Genomic DNA, 24812 nt, shown 5'->3' with positions numbered 1-24812 from the left:
TCAGTGGCCAGCTGTGGTCCTCAGCTGTGTCGTAGTGTCAGAAGTTGGTTCCCAAGCTCACAAGAAAGACGTACATAGATGAGAGCGCTGGGGTCGCTTTATGGAGGCCTCAAGTGCCTTCCAAGACCGGCATGGCTGTCAAGACCCCTTTAGGATCTAAATAGTTTTCAGGACGTTTCCTTAAGAGTGTTAATGATCAGGGTCCAGAAACCCAACGAGGTCACCACAATGGAGCAGCTCAGCCTCACCCATTTTCCACATGAAAACCACTCACGGACCTGGAGTCCAGCACAGGGCACCTGCGGCCAATTGTGTGGGGGACTGCCTGCGAAAGGAAACGCCAGCTGTTTTGGGGTGGGGGTAGTCAGCTTCACTGGTTCTGAATTGCAACTAATCCCCACAGGTGCACGATGCCGCTGGTCTACTAGATAGCGAGGGCTTACGGCGGTCGGGTGGGAAGTGACATTTGTCTGGTTGTCTTCCCGGTGCCAGCCTGTGTCACTGAATAGGCCTGACAACTGGCACAATTCCCACAGTGACTGACCCGTGGGGCAGGGCTCATTAAGGCAGGAGAGGCCGTGTGGAAGTCTGGTTTGTCCTCTCCCCGCCTCCTCCCAGAACCGTGATGCAAAGGCAAACTGCATCCTTGACAGGGAGGCGCGGTGGGGTGTACCAAACACCCCCAGTTCACCTGCGTGAAGACAGTGTACTGAGGACTGGCCTGGTGACGATTCCGGCTGGTGCCGTTACCAGAGGAAATTGGCAGTCAGCCAGTGGCCTGACAAGGACCCATTTGTTCTTGGCAAAGCCACCAGTGCACCTTCAGTCTGCTTCAGGGCTGCGTGGACGCTCTTGCTCTCTGTAGTCATGGGGCCCAGAGGCCCTCGTTACTGGAACGTCCGTCAGACTACCCCTCATGTCTGCTTTGCTGAGGACACACGGAACCGGGTGAGCATACGAGCACTGGCCATGCCTCAGTAGGACTCATGGAGCCAGACAGAGGGAGGTGACCCCTGCTCCAGTTCCAGGTACTGTGTCAGAAAGGTGGAAGCAGTGTCACTGACAATTCTGGGTACCAGAGGGCTGAGGTAAAGTGACTGCAGAAGCAGCTACCAACCCTACACCATGGCCAAGGCAGGAAGCTGCCGTTTCTGCATCTGGCCTCTTGCGGGAGGGGCGCTGAGCGGGAGTGCGAGCTCCGAGGAGGGCTGGCTTTGGGAGGGTGCTCTGCGGGGTGGGATTCAGCCCATGGCAGCGGGTGGTACCTGCCTGGCCCTGGTGCCCCATGGAGCCGGGACTGAGATGCCTGCGACACCCCGAGGGAATGGGACAAGGCCAGGAACTGGCACCAGGGCCACGGGGTGAGGGCCGTCACTGCAGTGATGTCACAGGAACCTCCATTAGGCCACGTTTCCTTCGTCCCCTGACCTTGTCCCTCCCACGTGCCCTAGGGGGCAGAGGCCAAGCGCACGCTGGGGCTGAGGGTGGAGCCTAACGGGGCAGACAGAAACCTGGAGGGGCTGGAGAAGCCAGGTCCTGAGGGCTGACTGCTGCTGCGAGCTTCTGGCCTCCCCACAGCCCAGCATTGCCCCCTCCCCACCCCGCCCCTCTGAGGTCCTCTGGCTGGATTTCCTGCCACGGCCTTTGTGGCCGTTCTCAGCTCTGGGAGCTTCCTGGGGTACTGCCTTCAAAGCACACCAACCTGCAGGGCTGTCTGCCCTTTGGCAGGAGCGGAGACCAGCGCACCGGTGCTCTGAGAGCCAGTCTCCTGGGGGACCAGAGACCCCCTACGGGGACAGAAGCCCCTGGGGGGCAGGAACCCCTGGGGGAGCGAATCCCCTGGGGGAGTAGCCAGAGACCTCTAGGCCCGCAGTAGGAGGGAGTGGGCCGTTACCCTTTCAGGCCCGTCGGGTTGGACCCCGGTGGGGCCGACGCTCGGGGAGGGGGTGCGAGGGTGTGCTGAGACCCCTGCAGGGCGGAACGGGTCATGGCCGGCTGTCCCCGCAGTGGACCGTGAACCGTGCGGCGCGCCTGGGCGCACGAGGCCTGCTACGGGGTTGCAAGCCGGGCCAGTGGCCTGAGGGGCGGGGCCCGGAAGTGCGGGGCGGGGCCAGGGAGGTGGGGCCCGGGGCGCCAGTGCGCAGACTCAGCCTGTCCGCCCCGCCCACTCCGGTTCTGAGTGGCTCGAGGCCTGCGGCGGCCGCTGAGGCCGGGACGGGGACGCGGACGTGAGTGCGTGCGCGCGGCCGCCGGGGGTCTGAGCGAAGGGGCCGCGGGCTGCAGGTCTGGGCGGTGGCCGCGGGCTTGATCCGGGAGGGTAGCGAGCGCGGGCGCTGCCGGCGGCTCCGACCGTGCCCTGGCTGCGTCCCGTCACGTGATACGCAGGCAGTGCGCGCGCCCGGAGTTCGTCGCGGGGACGAGCCGGACGCGCGCTCTGCGTCCTCCCAGCGGGGGGGCTCCTCCTGGGCCCGGGTGGTCTCGGCCTGCCTGACCCTCGTCGCTCGTGGGCTGACGTGCGCAGTCCCGAATTCCAGCTCCGGGTTGGGCGTCCGGGCGGGGTCCTGGCCTGAGCGCGCGTTCCGCCCTGCGCCCCTCCGGACGCGAGCGGCCGGTTTGTGGTGCAGCTGGTCCTCCCCTCCCCCGCCCCCAGCGCGGCAGGTGCTGCGCAAGGGCGGACGCTCGCGCGCGTTCCCGAGGTCGCGCTGCGCCAGGTGAGGGGACGTGTCCACCTGTCAGCTGTCGCCTCGGGCTGTGCGGGGCGGGTCGTCGTGCGAACCCGCCTCTACCACCTGGGCAGCCAGAAAAACGGCCTTCTTCGCCCCCCCTTTTCCATTCCACACTTTTTGAAGTTGTGGTGACATAGACGTGAAACATAAAATGCACCGTTTTAGCCATTTTTTAAAAAAGGTTTTATTGGGGAAGGGAAACAGGACTTTTTATTGGGGAACAGTGTGTACTTCCAGGACTTTTTTTTCCAAGTTAAGTTGTCCTTTCAGTCTTAGTTGTGGAGGGCGCAGCTCAGCTCCAGGTCCAGTTGCCCTTTGTTAGTTGCAGGGGGCGCAGCCCACCATCCCTTGGGGGAGTCGAACTGGCAACCTTGTGGTTGAGAGCCCACCGGCCCATGTGGGAATCGAACCGGCAGCCTTCAGAGTTAGGAGCATGGAGCTCCAACCGCCTGAGCCGCGTGGTGGCCCCCCGTTTTAGCCATTTTGAAGGCTACAATTCAGTGGCATCGCCCCTTTCCTTGTGAGCCTGTGTCCTGGCTTGGTTCTGAAGGAAGAGGGCTGAGAGGAGATACTTGTCAAGGTGAAGCTGTAACACCCAGGATGGTGACTTCTCTGGCGAACCCTGCATGGGGCCACGCCCAGGTGGGAGCTGGGGCAGAGCTTCCCATGCCTGCCTCCTGGCTCCTCAGACCGCCTCTCTCCAGAGCGGTCCTGTCCCCACGTCCCCACCGTCCTCACGACCTTCCCTGACCTGGGCCACCTGGGCCATGTAGGGCTCTGTGCCCTGCAGTTACTTCCTTTTCATCGCTCCTAGTATTCCAGGGTTACAGGTGCCATCGTTTGCTTTCTAGGGCAGGGGCAATGGTGCCCCACGTGGTGTCCAGGTGGCCTGTGTGGCTCTTCAGGTGGCGGGCGGCCTACACCCCTGGAGCCTCTGTGCGGCAGAAGACATGGGCGGGGATGTCCAGGGCCCCCCTTTGGGGGATCGTGGGCACCGGCCCCCTGGTTTGCAGACACAGCTCCTCCACGTCCTCCCGGGCCCCCGAGGTGATGCTGACCCACAAGCGCTACCCTGTGCAGCGGCTGCCCTTCTCCGTGGTGTCTGAGGAAGACCTGGCCGCCTTTGAGCGCATGGTCCCCGGCAGGGTCATCACAGACCCTGAGGAGCTGGAGGCTTCAAACGTGGACTGGCTGAGAACCGTGCGAGGTGAGCCAGGGTCTGTTCATTCCTCGTGCTTCAGGGGGTGACTTTGAGCATCAGCTGTGAGCCGGGCAAGGACGACGCAGGTTGGGGGGAGCAGCTGGAGTGACTGTCCCATGCGCCTTCCTTATGCCGAGGGAATGCTGCCTGCTGGTGACTTTGAAATGCGCTGAGGACAGAATTTATAGAAGTTTATTGGTGGTGCACGACAGTTGTTAATTAAAGGACGAGACAGTCCTCTGGCTGCTGCGACGGGCCTGTGTTTTAACTACTTCCTCTCACCTCCTGGTTCGGTTCCTGGGCTCACTGATACAGAGAATCACAATCAGGGGGCTCAGAACAACAGAAATGGAATCTCTGTCAGTTCTGGATGTGAGAAGTCTGAGATCAAGGTTCCTGAAGGGTTGCGCTCCCTCCCGGGCGCCAGGAGAGGACCCTGCCTACCTCTCCCAGCTTCAGCCTCTGGTGGCTCCCTTGGTTTCTGACAGCATAACTGCAGTCTGCCTCTGTCATCCATCCCATGGTTTTTTCCCTGTCGACGTAGGAAATGCCAGTTCTGGAGAGAATTTTTGTAGGAGTTTGTTTGAGCCAAACTGACGGCACGTGCCGGGATCAAGATCTCAAATGCTCCCAAGAATAGCAGCTTTGCAGCTTCTTTTATGCGTTTGAGGTTACGGAGGGAACAGAAGGAAGATGACACGAGGAGAAAGCAGGCGGGATGGAGCACAGGGGAGTTAAGACTGTTCTCACTTTACGAGGAGGGTCTGAAGGAGGTATTTCAAGGCGTGTGAACCTAGATGCACAGAAATGATGGGCAGGGCTGCTTAAAGCCAAGATAACCTTTCAGTAAAGAAGTCATAGGCCTGGGCGGGACGACCCTGTGACCTGCCCAGCTGGGGCTTTACCCTCAGATCACCCTGAGGTGACTTCCGTGGAGTCCTTTTTTTGTCCGCATCCCCTTGTGTGCCTGTGTCTCCACTCTCCCTCTCCTTTCTCTTATAAGGACAACTGTCATTGGACTTAGGGCCACCCTCATCCAGGATGATGTCATCTCTACGTCCTGAACTCACACCTGTAAAGACCCTTTAATCCCAATAAGTTCACGTTCACAGGGTCTGAGGGGTAGGATATGGGCATATGTTTTCAGGGGCCCGTTCTCCCCACTGCAGCTCCCTAGGGCAAGACTCAGGACTGCTGGTCTGGCCACCCCCTAGTTCCCTCTCCTCTCATCACACCCATCCACTGTCGCCTCTGGCACATGTCTGTGCACCAGCTGCCAGCTGCCTGAGCTCAAAGCTCCATGAAGAGTCAGTGACATAGGAGGAGCACGTGCCTGCCTTTCTACTGCCTCCTCTCATCTATTCAAAGTACTTTCAACAAGATAGAGGGCGGAAAGAAACTTGATCGTCTTGGTGAGGCAGTGGTTAGGAGTGCTGATGGACTAGCTTAGAGGAGCTCCCACAGACCATCTCTGGGCATCACATAAATCATGACAGCGAAGAATTGTAACCCTGTGAATAAGAGAAGAACCCATGAGCCCACACTGATGATTCAAGAGCTAAATAAATAAATACACGAGAGAGAAGGAAGGCCCCTCCTTACAGTAGAAGTTCAGCTAATAAATATAGGTGGATGGATGGCTTCAGAAAAATCACCATTTGGCAGCCATCCTAAGAACTGCTTCAGGAAGGAGAACCAACAGATGCTAAATTCATGGGTGAACTTGGGAGGAGCAACAGGATATCTACGGCGTCTCCCCACGAGATACTTAGTAACGTGCAGTGCAAAAGCCAGGCAGAGCCACCCGCCCAGGGCATCCCAGCCACCTTCACGGCCCCTCAGTGCAGACGTGACCCATCGTGTCCTTGGGGTTTGTGGGTGTACTGATGACTGACCGAGGTCACTTCACCAAGGAAGGAGAAAGTGCTGGTGAAGAACATTCTTCTTCCTGGAGGGAGCATAGACCCAGGTGGTCCCCTGCACGTGTATGATGCACTCTTTTCTGTCACAGGCTGTAGCAAGGTGCTGTTGAGGCCCCGGACATCGGAGGAGGTATCTCGCATCCTCAGGTAAGGAGCCCCCCAGCTGCCTGCCTGCCCATGCCTCTCTGTCGTTTGTCAGTAGTTTGCTCACAAAGATGCTAAGGCACAGACTCCACAAAGCTGGTAGCCTGTTCAGGGCCGGGCCTGGAACCTCAGGACCTCGGGGTACATGGCCCAGCCTGGCGTGGGAGTGGCTACAGACTTGTAGGGCATGTCAGGGAAGGAAATAGACCTTATCTTCAAATACGCATTCTTTGATTTTTTACATCAGTAAACTATCATGTTTATTATAGAAAAACTGGGAAACATAGAAAACCACACAGAAAAAAAAGCAAAAGCAACCAGTAATTTCACCTCCAAAGATAAGGACTGATGATAAGGATATTTTGGCTTGTTATGTTAGTATCTTTTCTGCATGAAGGTGGTTTTAAATGTTACCACATTGTATCTATGACATTGTAGTGTTTTAAGTGTTATCACATTGTATCAAGTGGCACAGTTTTTGATGCATGAAAGGTGTCCGCCTCAGACCACACCCGTAGTCCCAAGTTTTACTTTATATTGAACCATGCTTCAGCTCCCTGGCAGGTGAATTCGGGCACATATGCACTTGCTCTGTCAGAATCCATTGCTGGAGGCTCGCACCTGGCAGGGTGGGTTTACCTGGTGCATGTGCGCAGGCTGCCTGCCTGGGGCAGGCACACCATTTCTCCAAATTCTTACCCCTCAGGGCCCTTGATTACTGCCCTCAAGCCAGGCATTGGTCTGGAGCGTGTCCGCAGGAACAGTGGTGTGGGCACGGGGCAGAGGGGCCTGACACCCCACCTGTGCTTGTCCCAGGTACTGCCATGAGAGGAACCTGGCTGTGAACCCACAGGGAGGCAACACGGGCATGGTGGGCGGCAGCGTCCCTGTCTTTGACGAGATCATCCTGTCCACTGCCCTCATGAACCAGGTCATCAGCTTCCACGACGTGTCTGGTGAGGCTGGGCTGCCTCTGGGCGGTGGGGAACCTGGGCTCCGGAAGGAAAGGACCAGTGGCTGCAGCTCCAGGCACAGCTCCATCTGCGCCTGGCCCTCTGGGTGTGTCCACATGGGGTATTGTTTAGTTGGTCACCTAGTGACAGTGGGCTTGAGGTGAAGAAGGATGGGTTGTCACTGTGGCCCATTCCGACTCTGACGTTTTTGGGCCATGAGGGCCTTTTCTGGGGTGTGAGGTCACACGTGTGTAAAGGGACTTCCTGCTCAGGCCTCGCACCGTTGTGGTCTTTGCCCCTCGGACGGGATCTTGGGGTCGGGTCACTCTCTGTGTGGGGGCACCTGGGCACTGTTGAGCAGCGTCCCTGGGCTCCACCCACTTGATGCCAGCAGCATCCCCCAATCAAAAATGTCTCCAGACTTGTCACCTGTCCCCTGGAGGCGGGATCACCCCAGTTGAGACCACTGCCTTATAGCCGTCCCTTTTCTGCTCCCTTCTACAAGTGCGTGTGTGTTTCTTCTCTTTTCACCTTACCAGTTTTTCCTCTTTTTCACGGTGCTCACAGAGATAACTTCTGGGGGAGGCACAGGGCACACGCTTTTCTCTGGGCCTGGGTCCCAGGGTAGTTCACTCCACAGGGCCCCCATGTGAGTCTCCCTTGCCCTGAGCCAAGGGCACCGCGGTGGCTTGGTTGCTCGGCAGGGATCCTGGTTTGCCAGGCGGGGTGTGTCCTGGAGGAGCTGAGCCTGCACGTGGAGCAGCGGGACTTCATCATGCCCCTGGACTTAGGGGCTAAGGGCAGCTGCCACATCGGGGGGAACCTGGCGACCAATGCGGGCGGCCTGCGGTTTCTGAGATACGGCTCGCTGCACGGGACCGTCCTGGGCCTGGAAGTGGTGAGCTGGGTGCCCCTGCTGCCCCCATCACAGTGCCATGGCACTGACTCTCCCAGCCTTTTCCCAGAAGTCAGTGCACTCGTGAGGCCCCTGCGTGTCAGGTCCAGGCCGTGTGCCCTCGGGCAGGGAGGGGTCTTAGGTCTCATTCCGCCTGTGGAGGCCCATGACTACATGGACACTGGGTGGTGTGGTGTGCACCATGGGTGCAGTGCAGGGGCATGAGGCCACCTTGGCGGGCAGGGCCATGTGTTGCTTTGGAGACCCAGGTTTCCATCGTTCCTGCTGGGCCGTGCGGGTTGCACACAGCGCCCACTCGGGGCCATGCCCTGGCTTCCTGAGAGACTGATGGTACGCCCGTGGCCTCCCCGTCCACGTGAGGTGCTCTGGGTGTGAGCAGGTTCGTGTGACCAGGTGACATTCCACCGGGGCCAACTTGCAGGCCGTCTCTGTGCAGAGAAGGAGCGAGGGTCGGTTGGCCTTTAGTTATTCCATCGCTCGCCGCCCTGGAGGGCGTTTGAGTCCATTTCCCTGAACTCTCACAGCCCGTGTAGCGCACCTGCGGCGTGCTGAAATGCGGAGCCTTCTGTCCCGTTACCCACGGGCAGAACAAACACAAAGCTGCACGTTGCACTTCCATCCACTAAATCACTGAGTCCAATAACTTTGTGTTCTGGCCGGCTGCACGTTATTTTTATTGTAAGTCACTTGTCATACTTACGAGGAGCCCTGCTCCACCCCCAGGTGTACCCTGCTCACCCCAGGTGTGCCCTGCTCCACCCCCAGGTGGGCCCTGCTTCACCCCTAGCTTCCCTTGAGAACTGGGCCCTGAGCCTCCTGGTTGTGGGTGGTGGGGCTGGGCGGGGGGGTAACTTCACTCCTTCTGGGGAGGACAGTCCTGTCAGCCTGACTGGGTGACTTCAGGCCCCTACCTTGGGGCCTGCTGCAATCCTGGACCAAACTGGGGTGAGGTGGGGGCCTCCTGGTTGGCTCTGCTTCCTCAGGTGCCCTAGGCTGGTCGGCCTCCCCTGAGCCGGGGCACCCACTCGCCGCCGATGCATAAAGGCCCGTGTCTCCCTCCCCAGGTGCTGGCCGATGGCACCATCCTGGGCGGCCTCACCTCCCTGCGGAAGGACAACACGGGCTATGACCTGAAGCAGCTGTTCATTGGGTCGGAGGGCACCCTGGGGGTCATTACCGCCGTGTCCATCTTGTGTCCGCCCAAGCCCAAGGCCGTGAATGTGGCCTTCCTCGGTAGGTGGTGTGTCGCCTGCTCTTCTGGAGACTGCTGGGAGCCTGGTGCTTCTGGCTGCCCTGACATTGGTGCCGGGGGCCGGGGATGGGGGGCCGGAAGGGGAAGGCCCTGCCCACAGGATGGCCCTGCCCATTTCTCTCAGCTTCTCGCTGTTTCCAAAGGGATCCAGGACCAGGCCTTGGTCTGGAATCAAGCCTTCCCGGCTCTGGGCAGAGTACACTTTATTCTGTAACAAAATGGCGTTTCGTTCATCTCTTTCACCCCAGTTTGTCATTGAAGTAGTTTGTACTTGAGATTCTAAGGGAAATGGTGTCATTTGGCATAAAATCAGGGACACCAGTCTTCGTTACTGCAGGTGAATCAGTGTGCAGCCACGAGGCTGTCCCGCTCTCTCTCGCGTGCATTTCTGTTACGGGAGCCCTCGTGACCACAACCCTCCTGGCCACGGTTCAGGGTCTCTGCTTCCCCTAACTTTAAAAATGAGTTTGACCTACTTCTCTCCCACCTCCTGTCTTCGTTCGATTGGGTTGGTGCATCGTAGATTCTCCTCCTTTCCTCAGGAGTCATGCAAACCAGCAGTCTTCTAGAGGTTTCCGCAGGCTCTAGACTTGCTAATCCAGCTAGTCAGCGCCTTTCCCAGCTGGAACAGTCAAGGATTGTGACCCCTGAGCCTGAAAGGCCGCGTGTGTGGCCCCCCCACAGGGTCCCGGGCCCTTCCCACCTGCCCACACATCCCTGCACTGGGGTGCCAAAGCGACCTCACGGTGTTCAGTACGTGTGTCTTGAATGACTTACGAGCACCAGGGGAAACCTGAGCACTGCTCGTGAGAGAAATGCGATGAAGCCATTTAAGGGCGGCCCTCTTTCTGGGCCTTTGTGCATCCGTCCCCGGTCTCGTCTGACCTCCCACCGCCTTCCCAGGCACCGGGGGCACTGCCCAGAGAGTGCCGTGTGCCTTAACCTCTGATGCCCATGGTGTACTTGTGGACTGAGCATGGGTGTGTCCCTGGACAGTGCTTCTCCCACTCCCATGGGAGTCGGGTCGGTGGCTGCTTCAAAAGTTGGGTCGGTGACCTGGGAGGGTCTGGGCCTGGCTTTGGGCTGGTGTGTGCCTGAATGCTGTGCCCTGTTGCAGGCTGTCCAGGCTTTGCAGAGGTTTTGCAGACATTCAGCAGCTGCAAGGGGATGCTGGGCGAGATCCTGTCAGCGTACGAGTTCATGGATGCTGAGTGCATGCAGCTGGTCGGGCACCACCTCCAACTGGCCAGCCCGGTGCAAGGTATTGGTCCCCACCTGGCTGTCAGTGCCCGCCGCTCCTATACCATCTGACGTGCGACGGCTCAGGCTGTCCTCCAAGGATGAGGAGGGAAGGGCAGTGTCTGTGCTGCTGTAGTTGAGGTGTCGCCATGATGGGGTGAGCACGGAATTCTGTGTTACACGTGTTGTAAATGTGCCCAGCGCTTAGTTCCGTGAGCAGCCTATTGCGTTGTAACTCTGAGGTCTTTGAAACAGCCACAGGCCCTCAGCACAAGTGCTCTCCTGTCTCCACGACTGGGAAGCACCGCCCCATGATGGGCTCGCCCTCGGACCACAGCGGGTTTTTCCTGAAAGTGTGAACGAGGGCAGCACGCCTGGCTCCTAGTCACTGTTGCGCATGACGTGAGGCAGGGTTCCAGGAGGCAGTTTGCATCGTGAACCTAGAGGTTGAAAATATGCAGCTGTAGGTCTCGGTGACTTTATTCCTTCCTGAGATCCACCCTAAAGAAACCGCCATGGTCTTAGGCTGCCCTGACAGAACACCACAGGCTGTGTGGCTTCCATGAAAGAAATGTATTTCTCATGATTTTGGAGGCTGGAAGTCCAAGATCAAGGTGCCATCAGGGTTGGTTTCTGCTGAACCCCACTTCCTGGCTTGCAGACGGCCACCTGGTCACTGTGTTCTCAGATGGTGGGAGGAGAGAGCTGTCTGCTATCCCTTCCTCTTCTTCTGAGGCACCAGCCTACGGAGCCAGGCCCCACCCTGATGACCTCAGCTAACCTTAGCTACCTCCTTAAAGGGCTTCATCTCCAGCTCATCACATTGGGGGGGGTTAGGGCTTCCCCATGGGAATGGGGGGGCACACAGTTCAATCTGTAGCAGTTATAAATATGGAAAGATCTTTATGCTCTGAATGTTTCATGAGATGCTACTTTTAGTATAATAAAATAGGAAATAACTTAAATGTCAGTGGTAAAGAAATGAGACATATACACCATTGAAAAGATGGAGGGTCTCTGGGCAGAAGGGGGGATCTCTGGGCGAAAGGAGGGTCTCTGGGTAGAGAGAGGGTCGCACACTGGAGTGCTGTGTGTTGTTGGGTCATGTGTGAGAAGCTGCTCTAACAATGTTTAAGGCCGAGGACAGGCCACCCTGGGGCCAGTGTAGGAGAAAGACCGGCAGGACTTGTTAGTGTCGAAACAGTAATAGGCTGTGTGGCGAGCTGGGAGATCTGTTCTCATTTCTACTTTTCTTCCTTTTCCGAATTCCTCTTATAAACACGTTTTGCCTTTATATTAGGGAAAAGCCCATAAAAACTTAAAGGCGCTCAAGTATTCTGTGTGACCCATGATAAAGTTAAGCGCAGAATTTCTGTTTCAGCAAGAAAAATGCCAGTGTTTGAAAGACATTTCCCCCTTGGTGGTGGGATAAACCTGCATTTGTTCTGGAAGAAACTTTAAGGTAGAAGGAGGAACAGTGACAGTCAGTGAGTGTTCGTTTACTGACCTCAAGAAATGTAACGAATATACACAGTAGCTCAGTACGTTAGTCATACACGTATTTTTAAACTTCAGATGAGATATTTGTGGTGAAAAGCATGTGCTTCTCACCTTAGCACTCGCGGGTTTGCGGTTGCCATGGGCCATCCCAGGCATAGTGGCCTCTCCTTCAGCCATGGTCCGTCTGTGGCCTGTGGTTTGGTAAGAGCGGCCTCCTGTGAGGTGCCCCAACAGGCACCAACAGAGGGCTTCACGGCGTCATCGGGTTGTTCCTGTCTTTCCAGGGAGCGTGGTTTGTCACAGTGAAAGACCTGTTTTAAGTGTCTGAGGTCCAGCCTGAGCTCTGTTGGCAGCACAAGAGCCACCAGAGGTGACTCTCGACTTGCTCTCTGTCCCTCCAGAAAGTCCGTTCTACGTCCTGATAGAGACCTCAGGCTCCAGAGCTGAGCACGATGCCGAGAAGCTGAGCAATTTCCTGGAGCAGGTGCTGGGCTCCGGCCTGGTGACCGACGGGACCCTGGCCACTGACCAGAGGAAAATCAAGGTGTGTGTGCCGCTGGTGCCCTTCCTTCCTCTACCCACCCCACCTGTCTGGCATGTGGGGGGCGCCAGCTGCCTGGCTGACGGAGTGGGTGGTGGGTGGACGCGAGCTTTGCTGGGAGAATTGCTTTGGATCCAGACTCCTGGTGTCTAGATCGGTTTCAAAGCAGAGGCCTGCGGGCCTGTCAGCCTATGCGGAACCAGTCGTGAGGGTGGGGAGTTTTCTGAGGAAAGAAGACTCAGTCTCTGTGGCCAAAGGAAGGAGGTGGGGGCAAGTGGTCTGGGGGCCATCGTTACCATCACATAAGGAGGGGCAGGGCCTCAGGCCTTGGGAGCCATTGTCACCCCATGGGCCCCTGTGGTCCCTGGAGCTGCAGTGTGTAGAGCGGCCAGCAGGTGGCAGGAAGGCCTCAGGGAGTGGCAGGACCCGGCCGAGACGGGGGCTAATACGCGCCCTGGTGAAGGGTCTCCAGTGGTCTCAGTGGTCAGCCTTATGGACTTCATTACTAAACCTTTTTCTTTACAATTACTTTTATGTTTATTAAATGTTATGCCTAAGGACTTAGACTGTCAAAGCGCATCACCGAGCACAGGCTTTCCTGTGAGGCATGGCAGCCTTTAGTTGCCTCTTTGCCCACGTGTCTTCTGCCCAGGCCCAGTGCCCCCAGCAGCAGACAGCAGGAGCTGGGGGCATCACTGGTGTCCAGGTTTCTGCTCAGAGCTGGTGGCCAGAGCAAGTACCATGAGCTGGCCTGCCTGGGGTGGAGGCCCCTCCTGCAGACCTCTTACCTGGGGGGTAGCCGGCCAAATTCTCAGACTTTGGTGGCCAGAGGCCCAGCCTGGCCATGCAGAGGGAGGTTGGGGCAGCGTCCCTCCCAGGTGGGCAGGGATGGGGGTTGGGATGATGGCCCCGAAGGGACGCCATGGAGGATGCCAGTGCAGGAACACAAGGCCCGAGGGGCTCCAGCTGCGAAGTCCCAGGATGTCCCTGCTTTGTGGGACAGAGGCAGGAGGCAGGGCATGGCCAGGGCAGCCCCGCAGGGAGTGAGCTGGGGTCCCTGCGGCTGGGCCGGTGCCAGGATGTCGCTGGGCTCTGGCTGTCTGCAGAGGGTTGGGTTGCAGAGTGACTTGTGGGCTGTAAAAATCGATGTGAAAATTGGGGAAGGAATTGTCGTTCTTTTTAGGGATGATCATGGTACTGGTTATGTTCAAAAACAAAAGGAGAGTCCTGAGCATGTAGAAACTTGGCTGTGACATTTACTGAAATGGTGGGGGGTGTGAGGGGTGGGAGTGGGGCAGAGACCCTGCTGGGACAGCGGTGGCGTGCGTGCTGCTCTGTTCTCTGCCCCCTACGACGGCTTCAAGTGTCCACAGTGACAAGTGAACCCAAACAAGTGAACCACAGATGAGTTTGTGTGGAGGGACAGCACTGCTGTGACAAGCCCCCAGGCCCCGTCCCAGGCCCCTTCATCCCCCACTATGTCTGTTCCAGCCACCCTCTGTCGCTCCTGTGCCCCGTGTGTCCCTGTGTGTCCCAGGTCCCTGTGACCCCTCCCCTCTGCCTGCATGGCTCCTCAGACACCTGCAGGGCACCTGCCTGCCCTGCCCCACCTGCGCTCAGGGCCCATCCTCAGCCTTCCCAGCCCCTCGCCTGACAGGCAGCCCAACCAGCCACGCCCCCCGCCCCCCGAGTGCTCTCTGTTAGACCTGTCTCCTTCCAGAAAGGGGCTCTCGGTGCCTCAGGCGCTGGCACTTGGTGCTGTCCTGGGGCAGCGAGTGGGACCCGGTTCTAACACCCATCGCTGTTGACACTTGTTGCCCTGGGGTCTCATGTTGCCTGTCCCCTCCCATCTATCCTAGGCGCTGTGGGCCCTGAGGGAGAGGATCACGGAGGCATTGAGCCTGGACGGCTATGTGTACAAGTATGACGTGTCCCTACCCGTGGAGAGGCTCTACGACCTCGTGACCGAGCTGCGTGCCCGCGTCGGGCCGCTGGCCAAGCACGTGGTGGGCTACGGCCACCTGGGTAAGCAGAGCTGGGCAAGTGGGTCAGGTGGGTCATATTTAACCGAGGGTCAGCTCAGCACCATAGCGCGTGGGCTCGACACCAGCAGCACGCTCCACACTTTGAATGGTGATGGAGGAAACCTGGGGGTGGAGACAGTCCCACCCATTCTCCTGAATCTTTGGGGTGTTTTGGGGAAGACTGCCATCATGCAGTTTCGGTGGCAGCCGTGGGTGTGGGGTATTCTGCTGGGCCACGATGGGACCCTGTACCCCGGAGTCTGAGCAGGGACCTGTGAGATGGTCCCCCCATAGCCAAGTCACACCATGAGGACACTGCTGCAGCGTATTAGAAGACATGGGGGAGAATTGTGTGACCTAGAATGGGGGTGGGCTTCTCAGTATGACACAGGGCTGAGGCATAAAGGAAGGAGCTGACCGCTTTGGCCACACGGAAGTGCATACTTCTGTATGTCCACCAAGCTTAATGGGGACGGCTGGCTAGCATTTGGGGAGACCTGGGGGGCGAGCATGGCTAGAACACAGTGTGAAAGGACCGTGGGGGCACGAGCCAGGAAGTGGGCTAGAGCAAGGGGGCCATCCTCACCCTGAGGGGTGGGGCTCGGGCCACCCGCCCAGAATGCTGGACTTGAGACTCAGCCGAATCCTCTTCTGGGGACACTGACTCCAGCCTCTTGGACAGATGGGGACAGCATTACGGTCAGAGATGGAGTGAGGGCTCTCCTTCTCAAATCAAGAGGGAGTGTTGAGTGTGTTGATGCTTTTTTGAGCAACCGAGATGACGGGTGCTTGTCTGTAACAGGGAGCAAGTGACACTAGCCCCTCAGAGGCTGACAGGCTGTGTCATGGAATGAGCTCCTTACGGCCGTAGTCCCTCTTGTGTTTTGTTTGATCCGTTCATTTGCATCCTGTGTAGGATTTTTCCAGGTACCTTCACGAGTGATGTTGTCCCATAAGGCTTCTTTCCTTTGCCCGTGCTGACGTTGTCAGCCGTTACCCGTCACAGGAAGTCTGTAAGGCTGCACTTATCTCCTCGTCCAGTGTTGGCTGGAACTTGCCAGTGAAGACAGTGGGCCTGAGGCTGTGTGTGTGTGTGTGTGTGTGTGTGTGTTGGCAGGCGTTGACTGCAGACTGATTTCTGTGATGACCACAGGACTGTTGCAGCTTTCCTTTTCTTCTGAGTTGGTTTTGGCAATTTTTTTTTTTTGTAGGTATTTGTCCATTTCTTCTAAAATGTTGAATACAGACGTCACCCGTTCATGATATTCTTCTGCTACCGTTGCCCGCTGTCAGCATTTGTGAGGTGGCCCCAGCCTCCCCAGAGGACCGGTGCTCAGCTCTGTCGATCCTTTCTCTTGTACGTTTCTATTTCATTCTTTTCTGCTATTACACTTACTATTTTCTCTCTTCTTTTTTAGGTTTATTCAATTGCTTTTCTAACTTCATAAATTAAGTGTTTAGCTCATTGGTTTTCAGCCTCTTTTCTAATATAAGTATGTAAATTTTCCTCCAGTACCACATTAGCTGCTGTTTTTAAATAGTATCTCAGTTTATCACTTTCTTGGACTCAACGTGATCTCGGAAGTCCCCAGCCAGGACAGTAGCTATCACTGAGTCACAGCATCATCATGAACCAAAGCACTGCTTCCACCTGTGGGGACGTCAGCAGGGAGGGCGGGAGCGTCAGCATGGCAGATGCCTTGAGCCACCTGCTGGGTTCTCTATCAGTGCTGCTGGCACACCTCGCCCTACCCTGTGCCCCCCTTCGGAGGGCGCCTGCAGCCCTGGCCTCAGTCCCAGGCCGAGGGCGACGCAGCCACAGTGGCTCCAGTGTTTGTCACTCAGCTTGAGCTGGGTTCCCAAGAGCTTTCACTTGCTGTTGCTCTCACCTCAGCAGCTGAAAGTGGCCCTGCGTTTGCGTCGAGGTCCCACATTCTGATAGGGCCAGCTCTTTGTTATACCAGGCCTTTGTCATACTGAAACTTAGCCTAGCGGCCCATTAAATGGTCTGTTTCCATAAATGTAATGAGCACTTGAAAAGTGCCATCTGAAGTTGGTGGAGCCCATGTCTGCACAGATGCACCACATAAAACACGCACACTGTTTAATCGACATCCTGCCCGGCTGTCAGCCGAGAGAGGTGTCAGATCCCCAGTCGGGGGGACGAAGCGCTCTCTCCTTGTAGCCCTGCCGTTTCTGAAGATAGGAGATCAGCACTGTCATTTCATTTGGTAAACTGTCTTTTATCACCACTGGACTGCCTCTCTTTATCTGTAGAGTTGCTTTTACCTTGAAGCCTCCTTTGTTTGAATGATACAATAACACTAGCTCTCCTTTATTCGGTGTTTGCCTGACACACTATTTTTCCTCCCGTTACTTTTGAACATTTTCTATCCTTTTGAGTTAGATGCGTGTCTTGAAGACCACATGTAGCTGGGGTTTCTTTCTTGTTGTTGCCAGTTGCTGTCTTTAAATGAAAGCATTTAGTTGATTTACGGATGGCAGGGAAAGCTTAACTTTTCCCTCTACCCTCCTAAGTTCTTTGCTGGGGCCCCATAAATTAGATCCACAAAACACAAGAGTAACAAGAAAAAAGCAAGTTCATTAACATGTGCCTCTCAGAGGAGGCTCAGCGATGAGCCACCCAAAGTGTGGTTACAGCCTGGGCTTCCACAACGTCTCCGCAAAGGACAGCGCGTCCTTAGAGAAGTGACAGATGAAGGATGAGGAGTGGGACCTTCTATAGGAGCAAACTGGGAAAGGGGTCTCGTCATGGGGGCTCCTCTGCTGCACCTCCAGGCTGGTCAGGGCCCAGCATCGTCTCTGGCGATCGTTTCTGTCCTTCCAGGTAGAGAGGGGAGGGGACCCCTTTACAAATATGTCCTGCTTTTAGATGAAATGGGGAGGCCAGGGGGCTTTTCTTCTTTCTGCTTCTCAGTGGCCTTCAAATCAAAATACTCGTTGTGCCGACATTTGCTCCTCTTCATGTACATGATTTACATGTGCTGTGATCACTGATGTTTTATTTGGATTCATTCCCTTCATCCTGATTCAGACCATCTATTCATGTCTCACTTCTTCTCTATTTCCTTTTCTCTATTTCCACCTTTTTTCCCTCATTTAATTTGTTTCCACTTACCAATTAGAGACTTGTACATATGTATCTCTATCTGTTCTTTTGGTGCTGACCCTGAACTTGTAGCCTGCATTCTTGCCTCCTCAGGTTTGGAAGGTATCCGTATTAGCAGCCTCCTTCCAAACAACGTGTGAGGGTCAGGCTTCTGCGTCAGCTTGGCCAGGCCACGTCCTCAGGGTTTGATCAAGCATTAGTCCACATGCTGCCGTGAGGGCACATTTTGCATCAGGTAACATTTAAGTTCGTAGACTTTGAGAAAAGCAGATTGTCCTCCGTACGTGGGTGGGTTTCATCCAATCAGTTGAGGACTGAAGAGGAAGACTGAGATCCCTCAGAGGGGAAGGAATTCTGCCTCCAGATGGCATTTGGACTCGAGCTACACCCTAGGTCTGCAGCCTGCTGGTCTACCCCGCGTACTTCAGACTGCGCGTGCCCACGGCTGTGTGAGCCAGTCCCTTAAAGTGTCTCCCTCCCTCTGTACACACCTGTTGGCGCTTTGTGTCTGGAGAGCCCTGACTGGTACACGGCGCCAGGACCTGCTGACCCTGTAACTGGCTGTAGTCACCCCTCCTGTTTTTACGCTGCTTCTGGAGCATATTTCAGTTCCCTCTGCTTTGGTCTCAAATGGCCTTCCGTGGCTGTCACCGCATGTGGTCAGTATTTGTCTGCATTCACCCCCAACTCTAGTCCTTCTCTGTCTGTTTTTACAACCTGCATTTCCTCCTCTAGAATCTCTAGTGACAGAACGTCACAGATTTTATTTGCCTGAAAGTGTGTTGATTTTGCTCTTAAATTTTTTTGCAGTGGATTTCAACAATTCTAGGTTGATGGTTCTTTTCTCTGCAGAGTGAGATGCCGTCCTGCTGTCTTTTGACCATTGTTGCTGCCGAGTTCCAGTGAAAGTAATGTGGTTTTCCTTTCCTGATGCTTTTATGATCCTTCCTTTGCGTCTGGGGTCCTTTAGTTTCCCTCTGATTTGTCCACATGTCCTGCTGAAGTCCGCTGGGCTTCAGTTTTAGAGCTTGCTCTGCCACTGTGTCTTTAAACGCTGTTTCTCCTGTCCCCTCGTCTTTGTTTCTGGGACTCCAGCCCCGCGCTCGCCATGTCCTGCCCCAGTCGCTCTTCCCTTCTCCATGTCTTGGCTTCTGTGTTGTGCACTCAGATTGTTTTTTTCGGTTTGTTTTCCAGTTCACTTCTTCTTTCCAGCAACTTCTTTGCTGTGTGTAATATCCAGTTAAACCTGTTCTTTGGGTTTTACACTTCATCCATCACATTTTTTCATGTCTAGAAGGTTTATTTGGATATTGAAAAGCTTTGCCTGGCCAGTGTTTTATATTTTTTATTTCTTTGGGCATACGAGACATGTATATTCTGTTTTTGGAGATGACAGGATCTCATCTTTATAGTCAGATTCTGCTGGCTTTTGCTGATGGTGGCTTTTTTCTTGTGTGGGTGCAGTTTTTGTCCTGGGCTGATGTGTCTTAGGCTTTTATCTGTGGGACATTTTGAGAGTTGGGTTGGTCGTGATTTGCTTGTCTGCAGCAGTGGGGAGGGTGGGAATGGGGACCTGGGACGCCTAGCCCAAAACCTCTTGAATCGTCCTGTTCTGAGCTCAGTGTCTGTGGTGTGAATTCTGGCTGCAAGCATCCAGGTGTCAGTAGAGGTGGGTTCTCTCCTGCCACATGCAATGTCCCCTGGGCAGGTCCCTTGCTGGTGGTTTTAGTTCCTTTGCCCTGAGTGTGTCAGTGGGGACCACGTTTGGTGGGAGGGTTCCCTGTTGTGCAGCCCACCTTTGAAATACCTGGAAGGAGGGAGGGGATGTAGGAAGCTCAGGGTCACTGGGTTAAAGGTCCCAGGTCTGCCCTAGGGTTTGCATCTGTGTCACAGCTGCCAGCAACACCCTCCTGCTGGCCTCTGGAGCTCCCTGCCCCTCAGGGTGGGCGGCAGCCCTCACTGGGCCTGTCCCACCATCTGCTCAGCCCCTTCCACCTGCGAGACCTCTGGGTCTGGGCATGGGGCCTCTTCTCTGTCCATCTGTGCTGGCTTTTCCTGCCAGTCACGCCCAGCGCCTCCTGGAGGTTACCTCCCAGGTCTTCCCTGCTAGCGTGGCTCCTGCCTCCCTCTGCCCTCGAGCCCCCCAGGCAGTGGCAAGTCCACCATCTGCTGTTCTTCTCCTCCCATCACCCGCCCACATGCCAGGCTCTCTCTGGCCAGGTCTAGCCGGCTCAGCCCCAGCTCACAGGGCACATCGACTTGGGTTAAGGTTATGTCTGTTGTCATTGCTTTGGGACCCCCAAGGGACAAGGTGCACGTGAGCCCAGCTGTCCCCAGGCCAGAGGCGGAGTGCGTTCGGACAGTGCTGGAAAGCTAGGCCCCTGGGGGTTTCAGCAAGGGGGCCTGAGGTGAGAGGGCAGCGGGGGGCCAAGTGGACCTGAGAGGGGCTAGTTGGGGAGTCAGGACTTTGGGTGGGTGGGTGTCAGCTGGGTGGCCTTGGAGGAGGAGTCCTGGGGGTGGGGCGGGGCACCCATGGTGTCTGGGGGGTGCCTGGGCGGCTGGGGCCATCCCAGGCACTGTTGGAGATGTGAGTCCGGTGACAGCCACCATCAGTGTGGTCCGGCCCTGGGGCCCTCAGTCGGTGCAGGCCCTGGCAGGCCGGCGCACAGCCACTCTCACATGGGAGTGCTCGGAGGAGGTCAGGGGGGTCAAGGGGATGTTTGTGTTGGGGAGGGCTGGAGAGAGAAGTGTGCAAAAGGCAAGGGAGCTGTGTCGCCCAGAAGAGGCTGTTTCTGTCACTGCAGGTCAGTGGCCGGTGACATGAAGGGCTGGAACCAGACTGAGCACAGGAGGGGCCTCGCAGTTCGGGGGGTCTCAGGGCCCTGCTCAGCCTGACCCGGGGCCCTGTCCCTCCAGGAGATGGCAACCTGCACCTCAACGTGACAGCGGAGGCCTTCAGTGCGTCGCTGCTGGGTGAGCTGGAGCCCTACGTGTATGAGTGGACGGCGGGGCAGCAGGGCAGTGTCAGCGCCGAGCATGGTGTGGGCTTCAAGAAGAAGGACATCCTGGGCTACAGCAAGCCGCCCGAGGCCCTGCATCTCATGCAGCAGCTCAAGGCCCTGCTGGACCCCAAGGGCATCTTGAACCCCTACAAGACGCTGCCCTCCCGGGCCTGATGCGGCCAGGGGCGGTGGGAGAGGCGGGGTGGCCTCGGTCCAGTCTCTCTCTTGCTGTTGTGCCCAGAGGGCTAGCGTGGCTCAGGGCTCCCACCCGATGGAGCCAGGCGTGGGGACCCTGCCCCCTGGTCACAGGAGCCAGGAGCTGGCTCTGTGCCCCCAGCACCCACTCCTGGGCACGATCCCACCTGCAGCTGTGCAGGTTCTGTTGGGTGAGAGGAGAGGAGAACGCCGTCTGGTGCTACCCATCTGCTCTGCCCAGCCTCTGGGGAGCACTTCCTGTCCGTTTGCAGATGGGGAGCAGGGCCTCTGCCTGCATGTCTTAGACACTTGTGCCCACTCGAAAACGGACCAGGTCGCACCTGCCTTGCTTGTGGGCCCCTGGGTCCTGCCTCAGCCCTGGGAGGGACACGGAGCTCCTGCTTCTGGGTCTGGGCATTGCCAGCCCCCACAACCCCAGGCAGCAGTGACGACCTCCATGTGAGCCGCCCAGAGCACCGATCTCTCCCCGGGCTGTGACCACCAGAGGCTGGCTCACCAGGTACTTTACGGGTGACTTGCAATGGCTGGCGGCTGGTCACTCTCAAACCAGAGTGACCGGAATGCACTGTGCCTTGAAATGTATCATTTCCCCCTTTTCTAGAAGGCTCATCAGTTGGCAAGACAGTTGCCAGGGCTTAGGTGTGTAGTTCTTGCACTTGGCTGTTTGCTGTGATGTCAGTCAGTCTTTCTGCTTCTCCAGTGGTGCCACCTGTGCCTGGGGAAGCCCCGACAGGCATACGGCCCTCCTGCCTTCCTGCTTCTTCAGTGACCCTAAGTCGGGTCATCCCTGTTGACCCACCGGGGCTGTCGGGACACATGTTTCCTCGCTTGGGCTGTCACAAACTTCCAGTGAAAATGGGAATTATCAGGACAAGCTCCCTGCTTCGGTTACTACAAAATTAACCTCGTAAGAGCCCACAGTGCAGTACGTGTGCCATATGCCCTAAGCACCTGGACGTCGGCAGATAGTCCCCTGGGCATGATGCTTGTTAGGGCAGCGTCCCCTTTCCTACACTCCGTCCCTGTCCCCCTCATGTGACAGAGCCTTGTCTCATTGGGCCCATGAGGCTTAGTGTCACGTGGCTTTCCCATGGTTGTCAGAGGCGGGTCAGTTCTTGTCTGTAGTGGCTGTCAATAATAGTTTTATGACCAAGCAAGTTTATTTTGGAGAATTAAAGTAATGCATAAAATATTAAAAGCCTATAAATTTTGAGGTATTTTTCTGCTAGAGTATTGGTGTGCCTTCGAGAAGGTGGCCAGTGACGGGGATTGTAGGAAGTGTCAGAGGAAGTGTCCATTTCCCTGGCCCCAAAATGTCAAAATCTGAAGTGGCCCCCAGTTCACTCCTAGGGCTCCCCCTACAGGCCCACCTGTGCGCACACACACAGTACATGCACATACTGTGCACAGGTACACGCACACGCAGGCACCCAGTACCTGCACAGGTACAGGCACACACTACATGTACACATGCACACAGTACACACACGTGCACAGGCGCGCACACACACACACACACATACACACAGACTGCATACATGCACAGGCACAGGCACACACACACAGGTTTGTCCCTAGGCCGTGCACAGAGCATTGTCTGCAGGTGGCCAGGTTGGGGCTGGCCTGTTGGAAAGGAGGTGACGTGTGCCTCTGAGACCTTGGGCAGGGGGACCGTGAGAAGAGGGCGAGGGGACAGCCCCCTGCTCCTGAGAGAAGTGCACGGCCTGAGAGAGGCACAGAGCCTCCGGCTCACTTTGGGGAAGGTGCCTGGAGGTCAGGTAGGAACGAGGTACTATTTTCTGTATTTTTTGGATGCTTTGAACACTTTTTTTTTTTTTTTTTTGCCAAGCACATGTACACTTAAAACACAAACAAAAACAGACATTCAGTTGACAAGCTGATTCCGAGATCTGGGGGTGCGCTGGCTGTGAGGCCTCAGCCAAGTGCATTTATGGCTTCCTGTTACTTGGGAGAGTCCAGCCCAAGTGGAGCCTTTCCCAGGGGCCCCCTGCTGCCCCTGTCTAATACCTGAGGCCACCTGTCAGGCCACAGTCCTCTGGCTATGGGTGGGCCACACCCTGGCAGAGGTGTGTTTCCTCCTGGGGGTGTCTTGGCCCAGTAAGATTTCAGGGTGCGTTGGGACACCTGTGATGGCCTCCCTTGGCTGGTGGCCAGCCTCTGCTCTGTCCCCTCTCCTTCCCGCTCTCTGCCAGGATTTAAAACAAGCGTCCGCCCTCTCTACCAGTTGTCAGCTGCCTGTGGTCACCACTGGTGCCCTGGGCCACTCCCGCCAGTGGGGCTCCATTGCCATCGCAGGTTGCGTATGCCCGTCCTGCCTTGCTGGCCCCAAGAGCTGGCCTGTCCTGTGGCTGTGGCCACTATTCCACTGTCATTTGCTGGATGGCCCCAGGCAGCCCCCAAGGTGGCCACGGCACAGGACAGACCCTGTAGGTGCCTGACACTCAGAGCTTGGCATCTGGCCCCTCTGTCCATTCTTTCCTGAGGTCAGCAGGTGGCTCCTGGCACCCAACCTCTGAGCCTCTCCATGCCAGGTTTGCGGCTGCTCCAGGGTTGGAGGCCAGGGCTGCTCCCCCCGCGGCCTGCTGCTGGCAATGACTGGGCCATGGAGATGGGTTCGTGCCAGGCACTGCCTGCCAGTGCGACCTCGAGGCTGGTGGGCACAGCGAGGGTGGGGGGCCTCCTGGAGCTCACAGCGAGGGGGGGCCCACCGTTTTCGCACTTGCCCTTTGCCTGTGATGTTTACCTGACACGGGGGGGCCGAGGGGCCCTAGTCCTCCCCCCTTGGCTTTGTGTCTGTCCTGTCTTAAAGTCAATGGCGGGCCACTCAGAGGCATGAAACACAACACAGCAAAGTGGACGCAGACAGGAGGCCTGGAGGGCACACCGTGTTTGTGATGATAAAACATGCACCCCAAAGATGGAAGGCTTGAATTTTCACTCATCCAGAGAAACCTATCCAAACGATACTACAGACGCACAGGGCACAGGCCATGTGCCCTCTTGCCCTCAGGAAACATGCTCCCCTGCCCCAGCATCATGGCAGCTGGTGGAGTCCACGGCAAAGCCAAGTGTAGTGACTTCCACACCCTCCAGGCCAGGCCGCACACAAAGCATCACATGAAAAGAGGAAGCTGCGCAGTTGGGAATGCCTGCAAAGCAAAGTCTGTCTTCCAACCCAGTGAGCATGGATCCCACCTGAACCCTGGACCCCAGCTCTTGAGGGTGGAGAGACCACCCCCTCCTGAAGCCTCTTCCTCTACTGGGGCTTCTGAGAGGATAATCTTTAAGGTGCTGGAGGAGGGGAGGGTGTGTACTGTGTCTGGATTAGGAAAAGCTTGTGGGTTTTGCTTTAAACCTCTAAGCTGCTGCAACGTGAGAAGTTTAAGAGGCCCACCCCCACCCCATGGAGGTGCAGCACTGGAAGGGGCCCAGGGAGTGGTTAGGAAGCCCCAGCCGGGCAGGAGCTGTGGGGGAGGGAGGGGACAGGATGGGGAGTGCATGGGGCAGGGAGGCCTCTCCTTCCATCCCAGGGAAGTGGCTGGGGGCTGGGCAGCACTGCCCAAGCCCGCCAGGAGCCAAGTCCCTCTAAGCTCAGGACTCGGGGCATCTGATAAGCGTGGACCCAGAGGGCCCAGAGGACAGCCACCAGGTTACTGCCCTATGGAGAGGTGGACGCGGCAGGTTATAGGGCAATGTGCCTGAACCCAGACCCCAACCCCACTGATCGGTGACAGCACTCACGATGGACACAGTCCCAGGCCACTCCTCCATGCCCTCCTTGACCCCTACAAGAACTGGGGGTGCACTGAGCTGGCCGCACCCCCCTCCAGCACACCACCCACCGTCCTCAGCTGGAGGCCCCTCAGATTCCGGTGTGGGGAGGGCAGGCTCATCCCCCCAAAGGTTGAGGCCCCAAAGGCCACACAAGTGATGGGGACGCTGCCCTCTCCTGGAGTGGCAAGGAGAGGCGTGCTGGCTGGACCCATGGGCAGCCTTGCACTCACGATGTCCCCTGGTGAACTCTC

The 24812-nt window shown here is 56.8% G+C and overlaps 1 protein-coding gene across 5 annotated transcripts; it reads left to right on the top strand.

The window, feature by feature from the left end:
• The first annotated feature begins 619 nt into the window (after positions 1–619).
• Positions 620–21958, top strand: D2HGDH (D-2-hydroxyglutarate dehydrogenase). Of its 5 annotated transcripts, XR_004423665.1 has the most exons (11): positions 2141–2228; positions 3578–3933; positions 5939–5996; positions 6810–6949; positions 7651–7844; positions 8927–9095; positions 10232–10375; positions 12255–12397; positions 14254–14419; positions 19853–19956; positions 20465–20601. XR_004423665.1 is itself a non-coding variant. In XM_033112218.1 (10 exons), exons 2-10 carry the CDS (start codon positions 3588–3590, stop codon positions 20722–20724), a joined length of 1620 nt encoding a protein of 539 aa, XP_032968109.1. In that variant the 5' UTR covers positions 620–1028; positions 3578–3587; the 3' UTR covers positions 20725–21958. The 5 variants fall into 5 exon arrangements, 4 of the variants coding, with proteins under 4 accessions (XP_032968109.1, XP_032968112.1, XP_032968111.1 ...); XM_033112218.1 differs by lacking the exons at positions 2141–2228; positions 19853–19956 and adding an exon at positions 620–1028 and having other exon boundaries at positions 20465–21958; XM_033112221.1 differs by lacking the exons at positions 19853–19956; positions 20465–20601 and adding an exon at positions 20353–20387.
• Positions 21959–24812: the final 2854 nt, after the last annotated feature.

The sequence above is a fragment of the Rhinolophus ferrumequinum genome, chromosome 8 (genome assembly GCF_004115265.2).
Source record: "Rhinolophus ferrumequinum isolate MPI-CBG mRhiFer1 chromosome 8, mRhiFer1_v1.p, whole genome shotgun sequence".
Classification (NCBI taxonomy): Eukaryota; Metazoa; Chordata; class Mammalia; order Chiroptera; family Rhinolophidae; genus Rhinolophus; species Rhinolophus ferrumequinum.
This window is presented reverse-complemented; position numbering and strand designations above follow the sequence as displayed.

Coding starts and splice junctions, on each gene's coding strand:
- D2HGDH (XM_033112218.1), top strand. CDS start 3,588: ATGGTGCCCCACGTGGTGTCCAGGTGGCCTGTGTGGCTCTTCAGGTGG. Junction 6,950..7,650: donor CAGCTTCCACGACGTGTCTG/GTGAGGCTGGGC, acceptor GTTGCTCGGCAG/GGATCCTGGTTTGCCAGGCG. Junction 7,845..8,926: donor CCGTCCTGGGCCTGGAAGTG/GTGAGCTGGGTG, acceptor CTCCCTCCCCAG/GTGCTGGCCGATGGCACCAT.